Below are 18,327 nucleotides of genomic sequence, written 5' to 3' on the forward strand. Positions count from 1 at the left end.
CGCAGCCGCAGCCCCCTCGTGCGCTCCAACGACAACCTGCAGTGCTTCTTCCCGACGACGGCCCCGCGCCGCGGCCAGGAGGACGTCTGGCTGCGTCTCGCGTCCGGCGAGCGCCTGACCAATGCCGTGCTCGCCTACATCGTCGACTCCATGCCGTACCTCGTCGAGGGGTGGCGCCCCGCGGCCGACGAGCCGCAGACGCCGTATCGCACCGATGACGTCTGGTGGTATCCCACGCTCGTCTTGAACCTCGACATCAAGCGGGGGCTGCCTGCCGAGGGCGTCGAGTGGCTGTTCATGAGGACCATGGCGCGCGAGATCCGCAACGGGCGGTTTGACCTCGAGGTGACGATTCTGGATGAGCAGGGGAACTTGGTGGCGTTGGCGAGTCACGTCAACATGATCCTCTCCATGGCGAGGAATATGAAGAAGAGGACGGAGAAGCTGTAGAGCTTGTGCTCGGGAGGCGAGGTATGTACGTACATAGATGCGGCGACCAGGTTAGACTACACCAAGGGCGTGTTATCCATCAAACGACTGCAAGTAGCAAATGGTCTTGAGAGATGGCAGCATGATTGACATGGTTCACGGTATTGTAATTGGTATTCATCGTATTCAAGCTCGCTCTGAAATCACATCATAATGCTAGGGAGAGAAACCCAGAAACACGTCACTCCGTCTTGACGCCGGGACGCTGCTTCTCAATCGACAGAACCGTGTCGATGAAGCCCTTCTGCAGCGCCGACTTCTTCCGTACGGCCAGCAGCTGCGCCGTCTTGAGAATGTTCTTAATCTGCCGTCCGTTGAGCGGCAGCTCGGCGAGCTCGTCCAACTCGGCGTCCGAGACTTCCACATCAATCTTGGAGCCGTTGAGGAAGTTCCTCCAGATGACGCGACGCGACTCGGTCGTGAGGTCAGGGTACTCGAGCGAGACGTGAATGCGCGACTGGAAGGCAGCGTCAATGTTATCGACGCGGTTGGTCGTCATGAAGAGAATGCCCTCGTAGTACTCGAGGGTGCGCAAGAAGATGGAGACGACCTTGTTCCGCTCGAGATCGTGTGTGCTGCGGGCCTCGAGAAAGACGTCACACTCATCGAGCAGAAGAATGGCGTCCCAGCGGGCCACAAGCTCGAGGATCTGCGACAGGCCATTCTCCACCTCCCATGGCTGCGAGCCCAGGTCGCCCGAGCTGAGGGTGTGCAGGGGTACACGCAGGTTCTCGGCGACAGCCTCAGCCGTGAGCGTCTTACCTACGCCGGGCGGGCCCGAGAGCAGGCAGATGATGCCCTTGCCCTTGCCCGAGATGACATCGTCAAAGGAGGAGCCCGAGAGCTGCGCCTCGGAGAAGGCGAGGGTGAGTTCCTTCTGGTCCTCGTCGAGGACGAGCTTGTCAAAGGCGTCCGTGTTCCAGACGACTTCGCGAACCTGCGAAACGAAGAAGTCGAGCCACTTCTTTCTCTTGAGAGAATAACCCCTGGTCCTTGAGCGGGCGATCAGCAAGAGATAAGGCGTGAGCCTGAGATTGCCGTTCTCAGCAAGACCGTGCTCGCGCTTGTAGGCCTGGAGGGCCTCGATATCCTTGGCCCGCCAGTCACGCAGGTAGCGGGACGGGTAAGGGCTGTAGCTGTTGAAGCTCTTTATGTCGACGACAATGCGACCAGAAACATCGACGGGGACCTCGTTGCCTTCACGGTCCCAGGTGATGGCATCGCCTTCGTACTGCTTGTAGTGGTGGCCGGCAAGCTGCTCGAAGATCAGGCCACGGTGGGTGAGGCTGGTCACAAGCGCCTTTTTCTGCTCGTGGAACTTCAGAGGGTACGCATTCAGGCCAGTGATGGGCTTAGCTCCGAGGAACTCAGGAATCGACATGCGTTCCTTGTGGCGGCCAAAGGTCTTGCCATCGTAGTCGACACACTCGGCAGTAATGGCGAGAACATTGCCGCACCGCGTCTCCTTGTACTCGGTCTCGTACATCTCAAACGCCGACAGCGGTCCCTGGTGAGCGGCCACGATGATGTCTGAGGGAGCAAAGATCATCCAGAGATGTTCAAACGTGATGACCTTGGTCTTCATGTAGTCCTCGAAAGCAGCAATATCTTGCCCAATCTCGTAGACAAGAATGTCGTGGAGAACAGTGAGGTGCTCCTTGGTCAGGTCATCGAGGTCCTCCCTCTTTCTGTACTCAACGAATTCGGTCCATCGGTGCACAAAGGGCTGGAAGGGTGCCTCGAACTCGAGTTTTGCGAGCTCACAGGCGACACCAGGGTAGTCCTCCAGGATGTGACCGAGCGCCTTCTTCAGCCAGGGGCTCTGGATGGCGATCGAGTGGGCCTCGAGCTTCTTGTGGGCGGCGGTGCTCTTGATGTTTCGCACGAGCACGGCGTACTTGGCCGTGGACTTGTCCTCCGCCGGGCTGATGACGTCGTCGGGGTACGCGCTCTGCCAGGTCCAGTTGCCGTCGTCGTCCTTCTTGGAGCGGTAAATGTTCTTCACCGTGCTGATGGAACCGATCTCGGCATCTGGGTTGGAGTCGACGGATTCAGTGTCAGAGTTGTCCCCGTCCTCGTCCTCGTCCTCGTCCTCGTCCTCGTCCTCGTCCTCGTCCTCGTCCTCGTCGCTCTCCTCCTCTTTCTCATCTTCTTCGACAATTTTCTTCGCGGCCTTCTTCTTCTTGCCACAGCAGCACGTGTTTTTGGCAGCGGCATCGCCGTTTACAGGCGTGGCATCGGAGTTGTCGGTGCCAGCGGCATTGGCAGAGGAAGAGGCGTCGGAGGTGGACTTTGCCATTTCGGAAGCCAGTCGCTTGGTGACAGCCATGTTGAAAGTGGATGTACAAGATGAAAGAAGTTTGAGATGTTCCCTCAACGACATTGGCATGTTGAGCGACGGCTCCACGCCTCTCTTATACACACTCTGGCGGATCCATCTGCTTCACGGATTGAAGCTGGACATGATCAGTATGCAGCCACAACAGTGGACTGAGTCATCGGGAAGGCCATCCTCGGGCTCGATGCCTTGGCGAGAAAGCAATCCTCCTAGGCTGCCTGGAGAGCTGAGGCCAATGCGACGACGTTCTTGACGGCTCGACAAGGCAACAATGCCCATTCACGATATCCCCTGTCCGGAATCACGCAGTTTAGGAGGGAGCCGCCAAGCGCGTAGAGGTGTGAAGCGCACGCTGATGGGCTGGCCCGTCGGTAGTGCTGACCCTGGTTGGGCCGTTGTGCAGGCAGCGGTGCGATGTGGCGATCCCGCCCCCAAGACGACGCCTCAAAGCGCCAACTAAGGGTGGCCCCAGGCGACGGGAGGGCGTCGTAGGTGGAGTGGGGATCAGGCTTGGGGGACTGATGAGGCCTCTTTCGCTTCCTTGGCACATTGGCGCCTGCTTTGCCAGAGGGTGCTAATCTGGGGATGTCTGGGTGCATGTGTGCGGCTGGCTCGCAAACGTGGGGGTGGTCATTTGATTGATCGACAAAGTTGTTCCTGGGGGACAGAGGAGGATGAGGATGCAGAAAGGATGGATGGAGAAGATCCGAGGTGCGCGGAAGTCCTGGTCTAGGCAGACGCGCCTCGCTGGTGACACCTTCCTGGGGCTGCTACATGTACAACGCCGGCTGACTCAGACCCTAGGTATCCATGGACCAGACATTGGCCTCCTTGGCCTCGTCCCCATCACTCGCAATTTATTTCATCTAGGATGAGGTTCCCTGCCCTTCGGTTGCAAGAATTTGTTTGGTTGGCCCGTTGATTATTGCGCCCAGTTCTCGGGTTTGGCCTCGAATCTGGTCTTCTACTCTCACTGCCTTGCCATTACGGAAGCAGCCAGCCCAACTCAGAAGACATCTGCGATCGAGAGCGCTTTGACGAGACATTGTGAGGGACTGCATTTTGAGCAGTCCAACGTTAGAGTCACAAAAACCCGGATCGAGGTGAACCACGAGAAGCGAGGACCTTGAAATCGTGGCTGATGAGGTGTCTACACACGTCTGTGGACCTGTTGCTGAAGGAACTACCAACTTCAACATCTACAGCAGACTTGAAGCAGGTGTCAGATGAAGCAGATTACGACTCAATACCTCAGTGTACAGATCGAGGTGTCGCTAGACTGGAATGCCTGAGGTTACTCGCCCACGAAGACGGACAGAGAGTCGAAGCCGGATTTTCCAGCATCTTGGTGAAGCCTCTCTGAGCCGCTGCAAGATTGCTTTTGTTGGTTACTCTGGTGTATTGCCGAGACCTGGCCTTTCTCGACTTCTCATTCGCACAGTCAGGTACCAAAGAGCTCCATGTAGAGCTTCCACGACTTAACACTACGGCACAGCCTCCCAGGTCAAGGTGATCGATCATCTTGGAGATCTCTACCAAATGGAGCGTCGACAGCGGTACACCACGTGGTGAGGTAGCGAGTATTACTGCACAAAAATACGCTGGACGCAATTGACACGTGCGATGTCATGGGGTAGATCTCAGACCGTACATCTGTTCCATCCAACATCACACAATCCAGATAAACACGGTCACATCGTGCAAACGAAAAACAAAGATTTCATGGTCAATAAACAGTTCCCCCGCAAATGACATCAGTCGCAAGCCGAATACGCCGCGACTCTCATTCGGCTCGATTGCCGAGTGGTCATCTGTCTGCCCAGCTATCCACTGACCACCGGCACTGGCCGTCACCCCAGCGGAGCAGCGGAGCTTCGGATCGCCAACCTCTCAGTCAAACAAGCATCGATTGACCTCTCCAGACTGGCGCTACCTCGGCACTTTGATCTACCGTCGCGGCCGATTGACCGACTTGAGCAGAAACTCCGTTGGCGACCCCAGGCGAGCCCGGCTGAATACTGCTTTCTCCGCTGTCGATAGACATGGCAGATGCAGCGCGAGATCAAATCTGTGGGACGATGCGACGCTACTTGACCCCTGACGCTGAGCTTCCGTCCCCAACGGCCGACGGGCCTGATTTTCATTGACGCGGCTAACAGGAACCGTGATGTCGCGCGGAAGATCGACCATGCACCCCTCACTGTCGGCCCCTTCACCCCCGAATCGCGAGAGAACCGGCCCGGGAAATTTTGTTTACTTTCTCGGTGCCGTTATAACGAAGTTTTTTTTTTCCAAGATAGCGGGACGGTATAAAGACGATTAAGCGTGCTCTGCCGTGGGATGAGAGTGGTTGGTCACGCGAGCTACGTTCTCTACTCCCAGAAATATGAGGCTTTCTACGACCGCAGCTGCTCTTGCGGCCCTTGGCGGACTCTGCGCGCAGGCGCAGAACGTGACCGAGTGGCCTCTGCACGACAATGGCCTGAACAAGGTGGTCCAATGGTGAGACTTGGGAGATTGCGAGAGAGGGGGATGGCCCTGACGTGTTTCCAGGGATCATTACAGCTACATGATCAACGGCGAGCGCCTTTTCATCTTCTCCGGAGAGTAAGAATAGGTCCTAGACTAGAGACGTTGAAGATGAGACTGACACCGTAAAGATTCCACTACTGGCGACTTCCAGTGTCAGTGACCATACCGAATGCTTGTGTGGTGTATGCAACTGACAATGCCCAGCCCGGAGCTATGGAGAGACTTGCTCGAGAAGATGAAGGCAGCAGGGTGAGAAAAGACATACTTTCAGGACTCAACTGACCGGCGGACTGATCAATGGATTCACAGCTTCAACGCCTTCTCGATCTACAACAGCTGGTTTGTGCATGACAAGAAACCGCGGGGTGACAAGCTTTTAACATCTTGTGTGACAGGGGTTATCACGAGGCATCACCCGGAGTTCTTGACTTCACCAGCGGTGCTCACGACTTTGTGTCCCTCATGACGATCGCGAAAGAGGTCGGCATCTACCTCTTGATCCGCCCCGGACCCTACGTCAACGCCGAGACCAACGCCGGCGGCTTCCCCCTGTGGCTCACCACCGGTGAGTACGGCAGCCTTCGCGACGATGATCCGAGGTACACCAAGGCTTGGACACCCTACTGGGAGGAGATCTCGAAGATCATCGCTCCCCACCTCGTTACGAACGGTGGAAATGTCGCCATGTTCCAGATTGAGAACGAACTCAATGGCCAGTGGAAGGACATTGGCAGGAAGATCCTCAACCCACCCATCGCCAACTACATGCAGCTTTTGCAAGACAGTGCCCGGGACTCGGGCATTGATGTGCCCGTCTTCCACAATGCTCCCAACATGAGGGGCTACTCTTGGTCGAAGGACTTCTCCAATGCTACTGGTAACGTCGACACTGTCGGCGTTGACAGCTACCCGTCTTGCTGGAGCTGCAACCTGTCCGAGTGCACGAACGTGAGTTGTCGTCTGTAACGATAGGAGCATGGTCGAATTCTAACATGGTGTAGTTCAACGGCGAATACGTCCCATACGTCAGTCTAGTCGAACCCCAAGGGTCCGCGTTATAGATGCTAATATTTCGCAGAGCGTGGTCAACTACTATGACTACTTCCAGGTCCAATCTCGTGAGTCACGAAACCTGCAGCCCAGATGAATAATCATGAGCGTTTTCTTGATCTAACCAGACATTAGCATCGCAACCAAACTTCATGCCGGAGTTCCAGGGGTACGTCGAGCACACCACGGTACCGCCAGTGTACTATTACCCTGGGACAATAAACTGATCCAGAACAGAGGCAGCTACAATGTTTGGGGTGGCCCTGAAGGCACGTTTGAAAAGTCCAGACTTGAGAACCTTGACCTGACCATTGACAGGTGGATGCCCTGCTGACACCGGGGCTGATTTCGCCAATATCTTCTACCGCAACCTCGTGTACCAGCACGTCACTGCCATTTCACTCTACATGATGTTTGGAGGAACAAACCACGTACGTGGTGCCAATTTATACTTTGTTTGAACATGGTCATGCTAACGTTCATCTCTAGGGATGGCTTTCCTGCCCCGTTGTCGGTAGGCTTTCATGTTTCCCCGCGCAAAACCCAACTAACAACGAAAAGCCACCAGCTACGACTATTCATCTCCCGTGTCGGAGAACCGCAAGATTGGCGATAAGTACTATGAGACTAAGCTTCTTCCCCTCTTCACCCGAGGTAAGCACGCGAGGTCATCTTTACTTGACTGGAAGATCTGACATTCGGTTAGTGGCCAAGGACTTGTACAAGACAGAGAGGGTGGGCAACGTAAGTTCAACGTCCACCACGTCTGGCTGATTTTGGTACTAACATGAAGACAGAGCACGTCGTACACCAACAACCCAGCCATCGCCGCTTCGGAGCTTCGAAACATCGATAACGATGCCGGTTTCTACGTCGTCATGCACCAGACTTCCTCTTCTGGCACTCGCGAGACCTTCAAGCTCGATGTCAAGACATCCGCTGGCGACCGTGAGATTTTCTATCCAACTATGCACCTCGGGCCGAACGCTGACATGATGCAGTGACCATTCCCCAGCACAGCTCCATCACCATCAATGGCCACCAAGCAAAGATTCTCGTCACGGACTTTTCTTTCGGCAGCAAGACCCTCCTCTACTCGACCGCCGAAGTCCTGACCTACGCTGTTTTCAATGAGAAGGAGGTGCTCGTCTTGTGGCTCCCTGAGGGCGAGTCGGGCGAGTTTGTCGTCAACGGTGTGACTGATGCTCAGTCCGGAGAGCAGGGCCTTGGCAAGATCGACTTCTACCCTGGCGAAGACAGCATCACCGTGTCCTACACCCAAGAGAAGGGCATCTTCAACGTCGAACTTGAGGATGGTTCCTCCGTCGTTCTTCTCGACCGCAAAGCCGCCTATCACTTCTGGGCCCCTCAGTAAGTCGATATATGATTGAGCTCTATCGCAGACAACTGACTGTTCATAGGCTGGACAACAACCCATTCTTTGTCGAGAACAAGACTGGTATGTAGAATGATTCCCAGTGCGCCCCTGGTATTTGCTGACCGTCCCTATAGTTCTGGTCCAAGGCCCCTACCTGGTCCGTCACGCCTCCATCAACGAGACAAACCGTGGTCTTGACCTGCGTGGTGATCTGGACGGCCCCACGACCGTCACTGTCTTCGGCCCTTCTTCGCTTTGTTCCATCTCCTGGAACGGAGAGAAGGTAGCCATTGAATCGCGCAATGGAAACGAATTCACCTTCAGCCTTGATGGACCGGCCAAGTTTGAGCTTCCGGTCCTTGGATCGTGGAAGTACGACGACAGTCTGCCAGAGATTGCGCCCGACTACGAGGCGTCGCCGTCGACCTGGATTGGTAAGAGGTCCAGTCTTTGAATTCTCCTCAGTCTCTAACATTTTGCAGTCGCCGACCGAAACGAGACTAGCAACACTGAGATTCCTGATCTCTCGAACCCAGTCCTCTACGTTGACGAGTACAAAGTCCACGTCGGCAACCACCTGTTCCGCGCCACTTTCCCCTCGACCGATGAGCCCCCCACCGGCGTATTCCTCAACCTGACTGGTGGCCTTGCCTTCGGCTACTCCGCCTGGCTCAACGGTGACTACATCGGCTCGTACCTTGGATACTCATACCTCGGTGCCTGGGCTGAGGAGCTCTCCTTTGACAACGCCACCCTGGCGACAGAAGGCGAGAACGTCCTTACGGTCCTCATGGACAACTCTGGTCACGACCTGCGTGAGGCAGCTCTGGCGCCCCGTGGTATCTCCAACGCCACCCTTATCGGTCCCAGCAGCGAGGCATACCGCTTCTCTGAGTGGAAGATTGCCGGCACGGCAGGTGGCGGTCAGGCCAACATCGACCCCGTCCGTGGCCCTCTCAACGAGGGAGGCCTGTACGCCGAACGCATCGGCGTGCACCTGCCTGGTTTCTCGGACGAGTCCTTCACGCCCTACCCCTTGAACGCCACGACTCTCGACGTGCCTGGCGCTGGAGTTCGCGTATACCGCACTACCGTCGATCTCGACGTCCCCGCCGGCCTCGACGTTGCCATCTCCTTCAGGCTGACGGCGCCCTCGGACTCGACCTTCCAGCCCACCAAGTCTGGCTACAGCAACCGCGTCAGGGCTCTGCTGTTCGTCAACGGCTACCAGTTCGGCAGATTCAACCCCCACATCGGCAACCAGGTCCACTTCCCTGTTCCCCCTGGCATCTGGGACTACCACGGCGAGAACGCCATCGCCGTCACCCTGTGGAGCCAGGATGCCAACGGTTCTGAGATCAAGGTCGAGCTTGAGCTGGACTATGTCCACACTACGAGCTTCGATCTTGGCTTCGATGGCGAGTACCTGCGTCCTGGGTGGGACGAGAAGAGACTGGAGTACGTGTGAGGACGAAGACTCCACTGAGGCGAATCCTTTGGTCTTGACGATCTCTGCAACTTTTGATACGAGCTTGACTATGGTCCTCGTGACCTTCGTAGCAGCTTTATGAAGAAATGAAGTTGTATGCTCGTGTTCGTTAACAATTTCACTGCCCATGCGTGAGCACCTTTCAAATACAAAAGTCCCAACACGAGACAGCATCCACACATTTGACATGAACCAGCCGTAAATACATTTTAGCCGCACAATTAAGCGCCCAAACTGGATTCCACCTTATTCAGCCTTTTGCCACTCCATGAAAAAGGCCTCCCAGAGGTGCCCGTCCAGATCAGTAAAGCTACGAACATACATGCCCATCTCAGCCCCGTGGTCCTTCATCGTGTAGGGATCGCTCTTGCCGCCAGCAGCGACGGCCTTGGCGAGCAGGGCGTCCACCTCGTCGCGCGAGTTGACGGCAATGGTCAGAAGCGTCTCGTTGGTCTTGGCGGTGTCGGCGATGGTAGCGTCCGGGGGGATGAACTTTTTGAAGCAGTCGACGGCATGTATCATGAGGCAAATGTTCTCATTTGGGGCAGGGAGAGTCAACGCCTTCGTGGTTGGGACGTCGCACCATTCGGCAGGGGTGAAGCCCAGGGCAGTGTAGAAGACTTTTGCTTTTTCTGGGGAGGAGGTAGAGGCGTTGACGAAGAAGGTAGGCTTGTTCGACATTGTGTTTGGGCTATGGAATAGAGAAATGATCTTGGTATGTTGGGAAGGAAGTGATGTCTGGCTGGACAGGTGGAATTGGGGCTGGTATGTTGCAACGAAGTGAAGGGCTGAAGCCCAAGCCGACCAGCCGGTGGCAGACTCACTCAATTTATCCTTTCCACTTGAGGATTCAACTTCAGTTCTGCAAAAGGAAAGAAGAAGAGTAGGCAAGATAGGGTAACATAATCTCACACCTGCGCCGGCGCCGCTGCTGCCTGGCGCCAAATTCAGCTGTGACTGCAGTGGCGCACATCGTGAGGGGTTCGCGAGATTTGACGCGGGGCGCGACGAATGAACTCGCGTTCCAACCGCGTAATCATGTGACCTTAGTCCGTAGGATCTTCGGAAAGGGAGGTCAGTCTTACCCGACTGTGCACGGAGTCGTCTTTGGAGCTGGCTGTGTTTGGCCGGATCGGAAAGATTGCTGAAAAACGGCGCTAACTCGTGCGGCTTTCTGCCTGGCTTTGGTAGTGATGCAAAGTGCGTCAAGAGGGGGCATGTCAGGCTCCTTGTAGTCACGATACCTGACATTCATAGAGAGGCACTTGAGGAGGATTGCGATGATAGCCTGGCATTCGTGGATCACTTTGGATCCTTCACTAGTACTCACATCAAGTATTTGTGCTTCGCGTCCGCAAATGCGGAGGAAACCAAATATTAATGATACGAAGAGATCCAGAATTTGAGAAGAAATTACTTGCATTAATCGACCGAATAGAAGATTTTCGCCGCTATACAAGGTGCTGCTGTCGTACGGGTGCTGCTGGTCGACATGGCCTTGGGCTTGTATCTACAACTGCGCATACGGTGTCAGACACGGGAAAGATTATGTTTGGCATTGCCCGTGCTATAACGAGCACAGGTGCTAGGCACGAGACAGTCGACGCGGGCTACAAGGTTGTCGCCTGCAATTTCGGAGGACCCTCAGCAGCAAATCTCGCCGAGCCTTCTTGGCATGGTCAACGTGGCCGCCGTCTCGCCGAACCTTAGGCCTGTGCCAGGAATGTATTAGCACATGAGGTGACAAGAGCGAGAAGTACGTGCAGCTATGATCGCGTCAAGGGCAAGGGATCTGCTGCTCATGTAGTGTCAGAAGCCGGTATGATTTTGAGAGGCCCCCGTCAGATATACCTCCAGGGAATTGACGAATGGAAGACATCTACAACGCTGTCGATGTTGCCGTCGTTGTAGCTGTCGTTGCTGCTGTGGTGGTGTTGGTGAGGGTCCAGAAATCTAAGTGGTAGAAAGAGAAGGTTGTGATAGTAACAACGAGCTGGCCGTAAGGGCCGCAAGTAAGCCTTCATTCTCAGTTCAGTCTCAAGCCAGCTTTGGAGAAACATCTTCCACCCTCCTGCATACCCAATCTGGACCAAAGATCTCGACTTTACCCAGGCAATGGCGAAGAACCAGGCGCTCGTCCACACTCATAGGATGGAGCAGAGGCAGGATGGTACAGCTATTCAAAAACCCCTGCGCATAATCCCCTCGCGCATAACATTGAAGAAGACGGTTGACTCCGCAAAAATGGAACATACACTTGATCCATGCACTATGTGAGGCAGGCTTAGCTTTCGAAAGACTGCGGAACTGAAGCTTCAGGCACAATGATTCTCATCTCGCCGGGGTTGTTGCTTCGCAGCATCTGCTGCGTTTTCGAACTATCGAGCACGAGGGCATGTAAGTTCCACATTGCAAGGCTGATAAAATTAAGAAGCGATTTGCAGTTCCATGTGTTTTCCACGTGAGGCCTAATGGAGAGTGGTGATAGAACAGGGGGATATGGCTATTTTCCTGACGTGTTGCCTTCGCCTGTAAGCAAAATTGATGAGATATAACCAGACAACCTAGGCATTGGGCTTAAGTACGGGTGCCATCTTACGGGCTCGTGTCGAACCATAAGCACCGAGACACCCTTGTAGAGGTGGCCATCAGCTGGCTACGGCAATCATTAGACCTTGGCCAGTCTACTGGAGTCGAGCATACGAGGGAGACCTCAGACAGCTCACCGACTGACCCGACAAGTGGAACAAGCATCACATTATGCTCACACATGCAATGGCACGTACAAATGTATCATAAGTATAGCATTTAATGCTCCCAGTATTACCCCACCACCATTCCAATCCCCCCAAACTATTGAACAGCGTTCTCCAACGAAGAAGAAAAAAATATACAAGATGTAAAAGGAGAAAAAACGCCCATCCCGCTACTCAAAGTCGTCCGTTACTCATTCATGCAAAACATAAGAGGCCGTGCAGTCGCGTGTTCTCAGCATTACACAGTCCATTCGTACCAAGCGGCAGACGCTCCCTTACAGCAGGGCGAGACCGGCGGCACCAAAGGCGACGAGAGCGGCGCCCGAGGCACCGATGCGGCCGGCACCGGCGGTGGGGACGGTCTCGATGCCGGAGGCCGTGGCGTTGGGGGCGGGGGTGTAGAGGGTGGTAGTCACGGTGGTGGCGGCTGGTGGCAGGTCAGCAAACAGAAAAGAAAGAAGAAAAAAAAAGACTCTAGGATGGAGGATCAGGGCAGGGTGTTACGTACAGCTAATGTCGTTGTAGACAATGACGAAGGAGGTCGTCTCGACGGGCACGAGGGTGATGGTCGAGGACTCCTCGTACCAGGTGGAGGTGGCGGTCTCGCCGTCCTCGCCGCTGGGCACGCTGGGCACGACGACGACGGGAACGGTGACCGTCTCGGTCTCGGTGGCGGTGGCCTCGGTCTCGGTCTCGGTGGCGTCGTCGCCGCCGGGCTGGACCCAGACGGTCTCGGTCTCGGTGCCGGACCAGATGGTGGTGGTGTCCACCTCCCAGGTCAGGGTCGTCTCGGACTCGGACGCCGTGACGGTGGCAGTCTCGGCGGAGACGGTGACGGTCGTGGTGTCGACGGTCTCCTGAGCGGCAACGAGGCCGGCGGCGGCGAGGAAGAGGACGGCGGAGGAGCGCATTTTGATTATGGAGGGGTTGATGGTTTGTTGGAAGATGTAGCGACGGGCTGGAGCGGGTTGCTGAGTAGCGACTGGAGACTGATGCTGAGAACTGAGGCTGATGAGGATGAGGATGAAGGAATCTGAAGGCAAGATGGGCACGCTTGAGGCTGAGCTATATAGCCCAAGTGGGAGGGCTGGCAGAACAGGTCATCATGCACGATGGAAACGACATCATCGTCACTCAGTACGGGCCGCTGACTTGCCCTGGCGTACTCTGCCCAGACAGACGTATGCCAGGCAATGCCATGCCGGCGCCCAGGCGTTGGACGGCAGCAGGGCACATTCAGACCCAGTAGAGGGACGTTTGACGATGGGCACCGTTGCCAGGGGCCAAATCAGGATGCTGGCAAAGGTGCTCTCAGCCGGGGGGTTTGGGTTTCCTGCTCCATGCTGCAGCGTGGTGGACAAGGATGTGGAGTCAGATAGACGTCAGCTTCCACGGTGCCACGGCACGGCAGGCAGAAGAGCACGGCTGGGGTTTCTCTCGGTTCACAGCATCTCGTTGGAGGACGTGAACGGCCGAAGGCTGGTAGTGGCATGGCAGCAGGGCCCTTGAGGGTCAGGGTCGATGCTGGGCACCGTCAGACAGACAAGGGTTGGCGGTCAGGGCCCGCATGAGCGACATGGCGGGGTGGAAACAAGAACCGACAGACCACAGAGAAGAGGGATCGCATCATCGGCAGGTAAACAGGAAAATGGATAGCATCGCAATGGCGTGCGTGAGGGTCGGCCTTTCGTTCGTTCGTCCGTCCGTTGGCGCGGCCGAGTCGCAACGTGAGAAACAGGATGAGGCTGGAAAATGAAGAAACTACAGAAACGGCGTGTCTAGCTGGAGACCCTGCAGTGACGGCGGTTCCCCAAATGTGATTTCCTGCTTTTTGTCTCATTGCGCCAATTTCTGGTCCCCTCTGATCTCGTCCGTCGGCAACGTTTCCGATAACCCTTCTTTGACGCCGTCCCGCCATGTTGACATTGATGGAAACGAGAGCTTCACGGTGAGGAGGGGCAATGCGCTACGTCACTGGGCCCAAGAGCAAAACAAGGATCGTCGCCCGGTTTCCCAGCTCCCAGGTCTCAGCTCCGAGCCGCCGCCTTTTGCCCAACCCATCACAACACACCAGCCACGCCCCTGTAGCTAAATGGGGCTGACGACGCTCGGCAAGCCACATGCATTCAATCGATCGCTTCATCGTGTTCCGTTAGGAGCCTGAACACCACCATCGCCATCCGTCGCAACACACCGCCTGCCCAGGGCCTGCTGTCGCCATCCGCCTGGGCGCCATCACATCATGCCCCCCCGGCGTTTGTGTCTCAGAGTCCGGCTATTTGGCCTTGGCCGCTTGGCCCTACGACTGAGGGTCGAGACGGCAACTTGTGTCCGTAAGCAGTAGGCCATCAGGCATCACAACGCGTATCGTCATGTTGAGCACAATCATCAAACATCATGTCATTTTTTTTTCTTTCCCTTCACAAGAACCCCTACATTCACTCGACGTTGGCGAACAGGAACGCCGGGCTTCCTGGCAGCGCGCTCTCGGCGTTGGCCGGCATAGCCGCCTTGTCGATGGCCGCACCCGTCACCACGTCCGTGCCGTTGCCGCCCTCCTGTGCCTTGATGATCTGCACCTCGGCCAGGTTCGCGCTGCGCTTGAGGTAGTCCACCATGGACAGCAGCACCTTGGTCTCGTCGAACGCGAGCTTGCGCTCGAACACGTCGGCCTCGGCCTCGCCCGCCTGGAGGCGCTTCTTCAGCGCCTGCACAAACGGCATGCCCTTCTTCATGTCCGCCTTGGAGATCTTGCTGTTGAGCGCCTTGTCGTCCACCGACTTCGTCGCCGGGTCCCACATGGACTTGAGCAGCGTCGTCAGCTGCTCCTGGTACGCGGGGAATTTCTCGTTCATCGTGATCGTCAGCTTCTTGGCCTTCTTCGGGTCGAACGCCACCTCCTTGCCCTTGGCCTTCTTGCGCATCTGCAGCGACTCGGCCGAGTTGACGCTCGAGGCCGTGCTGGCAATGTACTTGCGCGCCGCCGTGAGCGACGCGTCCGTCTCCGGCACCTCGGGGAACAGCTCGAGCTGGATCGACTGCGGCTTCTTAAGGATCTCCTGCCACACGGAATCCGCCCAGTGAGGCGCGATGACGGCAATCAGCAGACACTGCAGCTCGATGAACCGGATCGCCAGGTCCACGTGCATCTTGGAGCTGGCCGTGCTCTCGCGGTAGAATGAGAGGGCGTTGTTGAGGCTTGTCAAGTCAGCATTTTCCAAATGCGCCATGCCGGTTGCATGATGGAATGGTGGGTTGACTTACTCGTAAAAACCAGCCTTGAGCGCCAGCTTGTAGGAAGTTTCCTCTGGGTCCATGTCAGCCGTTGCCATCCTCCATCGTAAAGACCGGACTACCACGTACTGTACTGCGCAATCGTCTCCTTGGCAAGCGCATTTAGGTCGTTGTTGAAGATCTCGTCAAAGTAGTTGTACTCGCCCGTGCGCAGCTCGCTCTTGTTCTTGACCGTCTCCTCGCACCAGTCTGTAAGTGTCAGCAATGCATCATCTTTCGGGGACGAGGTCCATCACATACCACGCGCCGTGTGCAGACGCAGAATCGCCTGGTTCGCAACGTCCTCCTCAAAGTTGCTGTCGCCCATCGTGTCACCGGCATCGGCGAGACCGATACGCGACGCGTCAGCGCCGTACTTCTTGGCCATGTCCTCGAGGGTCATGAAGTTGCCTGTCGACTTGCTCATCTTCTCGCCGTTCAGCAGGAGATGGCCGTTGGTGCGGATGGCGCGGGGCCAGTACTTCTTGGGAAAGATGGCAATGTGGATGTACAGGAAAAAGGCTGCACTGTTAGCTTGTTACTTATGTGCGGGCACAACAACACTCACTGAGATGGTTGCCGATGAGATCTTTTCCGCTGGATCGCAGATCAAGAGGGTAGAAGTACTCGAAAGAGCGCTTCATCGTCTGCAGAGCCTCCTTCGAAATGCCCGACGCCTTGATGACCTCGTCATCGAGCTCGCGGCGGCAGAAGATGGCGTCCCACACGTCATCGGTCATTTGGTCGGCCGAGACGTTGAGCGTTCCGGGCTCCTTGCCGTAGATATCTGCGTGGAGGAAGTGGCAGATGGTGTAGTAGGCCATGTAGATGGTGCTGTCGCTGAGCGACTCCACGACGAACTTGGGGTCGAACGGCAGCTTGGTGCCGAGGCCGTAACTCCTTGCGCACGCCCACTGGTTCAGCCAGTTCAAGACACCCTCGAATGCGTTCCTCGTCTCGTTGCCAAAGGTCTCAAGTCCCTTGCCGTCGGCGTTGGCAACCCACTCGAGCGCCTGGTCTCTCCAGGTAGGCTCACCGTAGTCGAGGTACCACTGGTCCATCAGGGCGACGATACACTCGTCGGCAGAACGACTGATGACCTTGCGCTCAGGCTCCGAGTAGACAAAGGCCAGTCCGCCGTCGATGAGCTGCTTTCGCACCTTGGGCTTGGCGGTCTCCACAGCCTCACCCTTGTAGTCGCCCACCTTCATGGTGCCCTTGTAGAAGCTGCGCCTGTCAGTCATGTTGATATGCGGCCGCCGTGGAAGCAAACTCACCCTTCAGTGTACGCCGTGTCCTTGGCCTTCTCGAGCTGAACGGTATCCTTGGGAGAGCCAATCTTGAGCTGCTCGCAGAGAGTCTTGGCAATGAGGTCACCCATGGGGGTATCGATGACGGGCACGACGTCGAGCTCGGCCCACGCCTGCTCGATGCCGTAGTACGCCGCTTTCTTGCGAAGGTCCATCAGGGTGATCCAGTCGGCAGGGCTGTCGGAGGGAACGCAGCTCACAACGCCCGTGCCCTTGGAAGGCAGGATGGTGTCCATGGGCAAGACGCGGACGCCCTCAGAGTGGACAGAGAGGGGCGCATTGACGAGGGAGCCAACAACATCAGCACCGGAGATGTCGGTGAGGTGCTCGATCTCACCCTCCTTGGCAAAGACACCCTGGTAGGCCATGTTGCGCGAGGCGCTAGCGATGTCAGCATTTCTATCGGCCTCGGTACATGAAGAGGACGCAAACATACCGGTGCGTGACGAGGTAGTACTCCTTGTCGGAGGCCTTGAAGATGCCGTAATTGATCTTTGGCGACACGAAGAGAGCGCACTGTCCGTACATGGTCTCGGGGCGGAGGGTGGCGGGGATGAGATAGACGCTGGCATCGGCGGGAAGCTTGCTCTCGAGAGCCTCCTTGGCCTTGGGGGCCCATTCGAGGACCTTCATCTTGAGACCAGTGTACTCTTGAGGGCCGACACCCTCACCCTCGGATCGGTCGTGGTCCATGCAGGGCTGGCCATCCTTGATGGAGTAGACGGTGTAACGCTTGCCAAACTTGATCTTGCCGAGCTCCTTGAGGCGGTTCATCTGCCACCTGATGAAGGCGTCATAGTAGGGGTTGATGTCGGTCGTGATGAAGGACCTGCGCCAATCAACGCGGAAGCCCAAGCTGGTGACGTCCTGCTGGCCGAGGTGGGGGAAGAAGGTGAGCCAGTACTGGGCGTCGGCAAAGAGGTGAATCTGTTCAGTGGGGATGCCCATGGACTGCATGATTTGGAACTGCTACTGTCAGCAGAGAGTCCACAGCACCACGGCCTATCATCACGCACCTGGTACTTGGCCTTGGCCGTCTTGGCCGTGGCCTTGCTCTTCTTGGTGGTGAATTTGGTGACATCGTCGCGCTTCACAGTGGTCACCGGCGCCGGCTCCTCAGCCTCTTCCTCCTCTTCCTTATATCCCTCAAAGTCGCGGCCGAACTTTTCAATCTCGTACTTTAGCTTGTCGGCAACGGCGGGAATGGGCATACCGGTCGCGTGCCAACCCATGGGGAACAGGGCGCGCTTGCCAGACATGCGCGCGGTCTGTGATGATTTAGCAGGACTCTTGCCGACGTGTCCGACAGACGTACACCAGCACCGAACTCGACCTTGCTCTGGGAGAAGACGTGGCCGGCGTGAAGTTTTCCATTGACGTAGCTGTATGCGATGCAGCCGAACCTGGACCGGTCAGTACCTAATCGTCGTCGTCTGCGGGGACTGGTGTCGCTACCATTTGGGGTGCTTCTCGCGCAGCTCTTCGGCGGATATGGAGTCGAAGGGGTATTCCTCAATCGAGGGGGCATCAATCTCGAAAATCTTGCTGTCGGCCCACTGCTGCTGGTACTTCTTCTCGATAGCAATGAGTGTGTCGCGCTTCTCGGTGCCCTTGAGCTCTTTGGTCTTGGAGATCTGGAGATTCTCCATTTCCTTGGCGGGGTCGGCCGTCGCCATGGCGGGCAATGTATGGAGGATGTCAATGCGGGTGTA

The 18,327-nt window shown here is 56.4% G+C and overlaps 7 protein-coding genes across 7 annotated transcripts in view; 2 read left to right on the forward strand and 5 right to left on the reverse strand.

Annotated features, from left to right (window-relative positions):
- Positions 1 to 450, forward strand: part of VDAG_07657 (uncharacterized protein) — a gene marked incomplete at both ends in the record, with an annotated part of 1,196 nt that extends 746 nt beyond the window's left edge. The window contains one exon of the mRNA XM_009656562.1: positions 43 to 450. Coding sequence (XP_009654857.1) covers positions 43 to 450 — 408 coding nt within the window. The remainder of the gene's footprint in view (positions 1 to 42) is intronic.
- A 220-nt stretch (positions 451 to 670) lies between these two features.
- Positions 671 to 2,818, reverse strand: VDAG_07658 (uncharacterized protein; the record flags this gene model as incomplete). Its single annotated transcript, XM_009656563.1, has 1 exon — positions 671 to 2,818. The coding sequence occupies one exon, from the start codon at positions 2,816 to 2,818 to the stop codon at positions 671 to 673; it is 2,148 nt and encodes a 715-aa protein (XP_009654858.1).
- Positions 2,819 to 3,693: 875 nt separating this feature from the next.
- On the reverse strand, positions 3,694 to 4,871 carry VDAG_07659 (uncharacterized protein; the record flags this gene model as incomplete). The annotated part of the gene is made up of 3 exons (XM_009656564.1): positions 3,694 to 3,882; positions 4,088 to 4,413; positions 4,742 to 4,871. 3 exons carry the CDS (start codon positions 4,869 to 4,871, stop codon positions 3,694 to 3,696), a joined length of 645 nt encoding a protein of 214 aa, XP_009654859.1.
- Positions 4,872 to 5,213: 342 nt separating this feature from the next.
- On the forward strand, positions 5,214 to 9,255 carry VDAG_07660 (beta-galactosidase; the record flags this gene model as incomplete). The annotated part of the gene is made up of 17 exons (XM_009656565.1): positions 5,214 to 5,329; positions 5,393 to 5,434; positions 5,564 to 5,608; positions 5,755 to 6,307; positions 6,361 to 6,384; positions 6,438 to 6,477; positions 6,545 to 6,578; positions 6,647 to 6,666; positions 6,728 to 6,840; positions 6,899 to 6,923; positions 6,971 to 7,063; positions 7,116 to 7,153; positions 7,207 to 7,357; positions 7,411 to 7,780; positions 7,831 to 7,868; positions 7,922 to 8,221; positions 8,270 to 9,255. The coding sequence occupies 17 exons, from the start codon at positions 5,214 to 5,216 to the stop codon at positions 9,253 to 9,255; spliced, it is 2,988 nt and encodes a 995-aa protein (XP_009654860.1).
- Positions 9,256 to 9,522: 267 nt separating this feature from the next.
- Positions 9,523 to 10,249, reverse strand: VDAG_07661 (uncharacterized protein; the record flags this gene model as incomplete). Its single annotated transcript, XM_009656566.1, has 2 exons — positions 9,523 to 10,138; positions 10,191 to 10,249. The coding sequence occupies 2 exons, from the start codon at positions 10,247 to 10,249 to the stop codon at positions 9,523 to 9,525; spliced, it is 675 nt and encodes a 224-aa protein (XP_009654861.1).
- A 2,058-nt stretch (positions 10,250 to 12,307) lies between these two features.
- On the reverse strand, positions 12,308 to 12,943 carry VDAG_07662 (uncharacterized protein; the record flags this gene model as incomplete). Its single annotated transcript, XM_009656567.1, has 2 exons — positions 12,308 to 12,459; positions 12,541 to 12,943. 2 exons carry the CDS (start codon positions 12,941 to 12,943, stop codon positions 12,308 to 12,310), a joined length of 555 nt encoding a protein of 184 aa, XP_009654862.1.
- A 1,527-nt stretch (positions 12,944 to 14,470) lies between these two features.
- VDAG_07663 (leucyl-tRNA synthetase) lies at positions 14,471 to 18,291 on the reverse strand (the record flags this gene model as incomplete). Its single annotated transcript, XM_009656568.1, has 10 exons — positions 14,471 to 15,230; positions 15,297 to 15,339; positions 15,396 to 15,515; positions 15,567 to 15,827; positions 15,874 to 16,532; positions 16,583 to 16,996; positions 17,052 to 17,581; positions 17,632 to 17,883; positions 17,931 to 18,018; positions 18,071 to 18,291. The coding sequence occupies 10 exons, from the start codon at positions 18,289 to 18,291 to the stop codon at positions 14,471 to 14,473; spliced, it is 3,348 nt and encodes a 1,115-aa protein (XP_009654863.1).
- Between the last annotated feature and the right edge of the window lie 36 nt (positions 18,292 to 18,327).

This window comes from Verticillium dahliae, genomic scaffold (genome assembly GCF_000150675.1).
Source record: "Verticillium dahliae VdLs.17 supercont1.17 genomic scaffold, whole genome shotgun sequence".
In the NCBI taxonomy this organism is placed as follows: Eukaryota; Fungi; Ascomycota; class Sordariomycetes; order Glomerellales; family Plectosphaerellaceae; genus Verticillium; species Verticillium dahliae.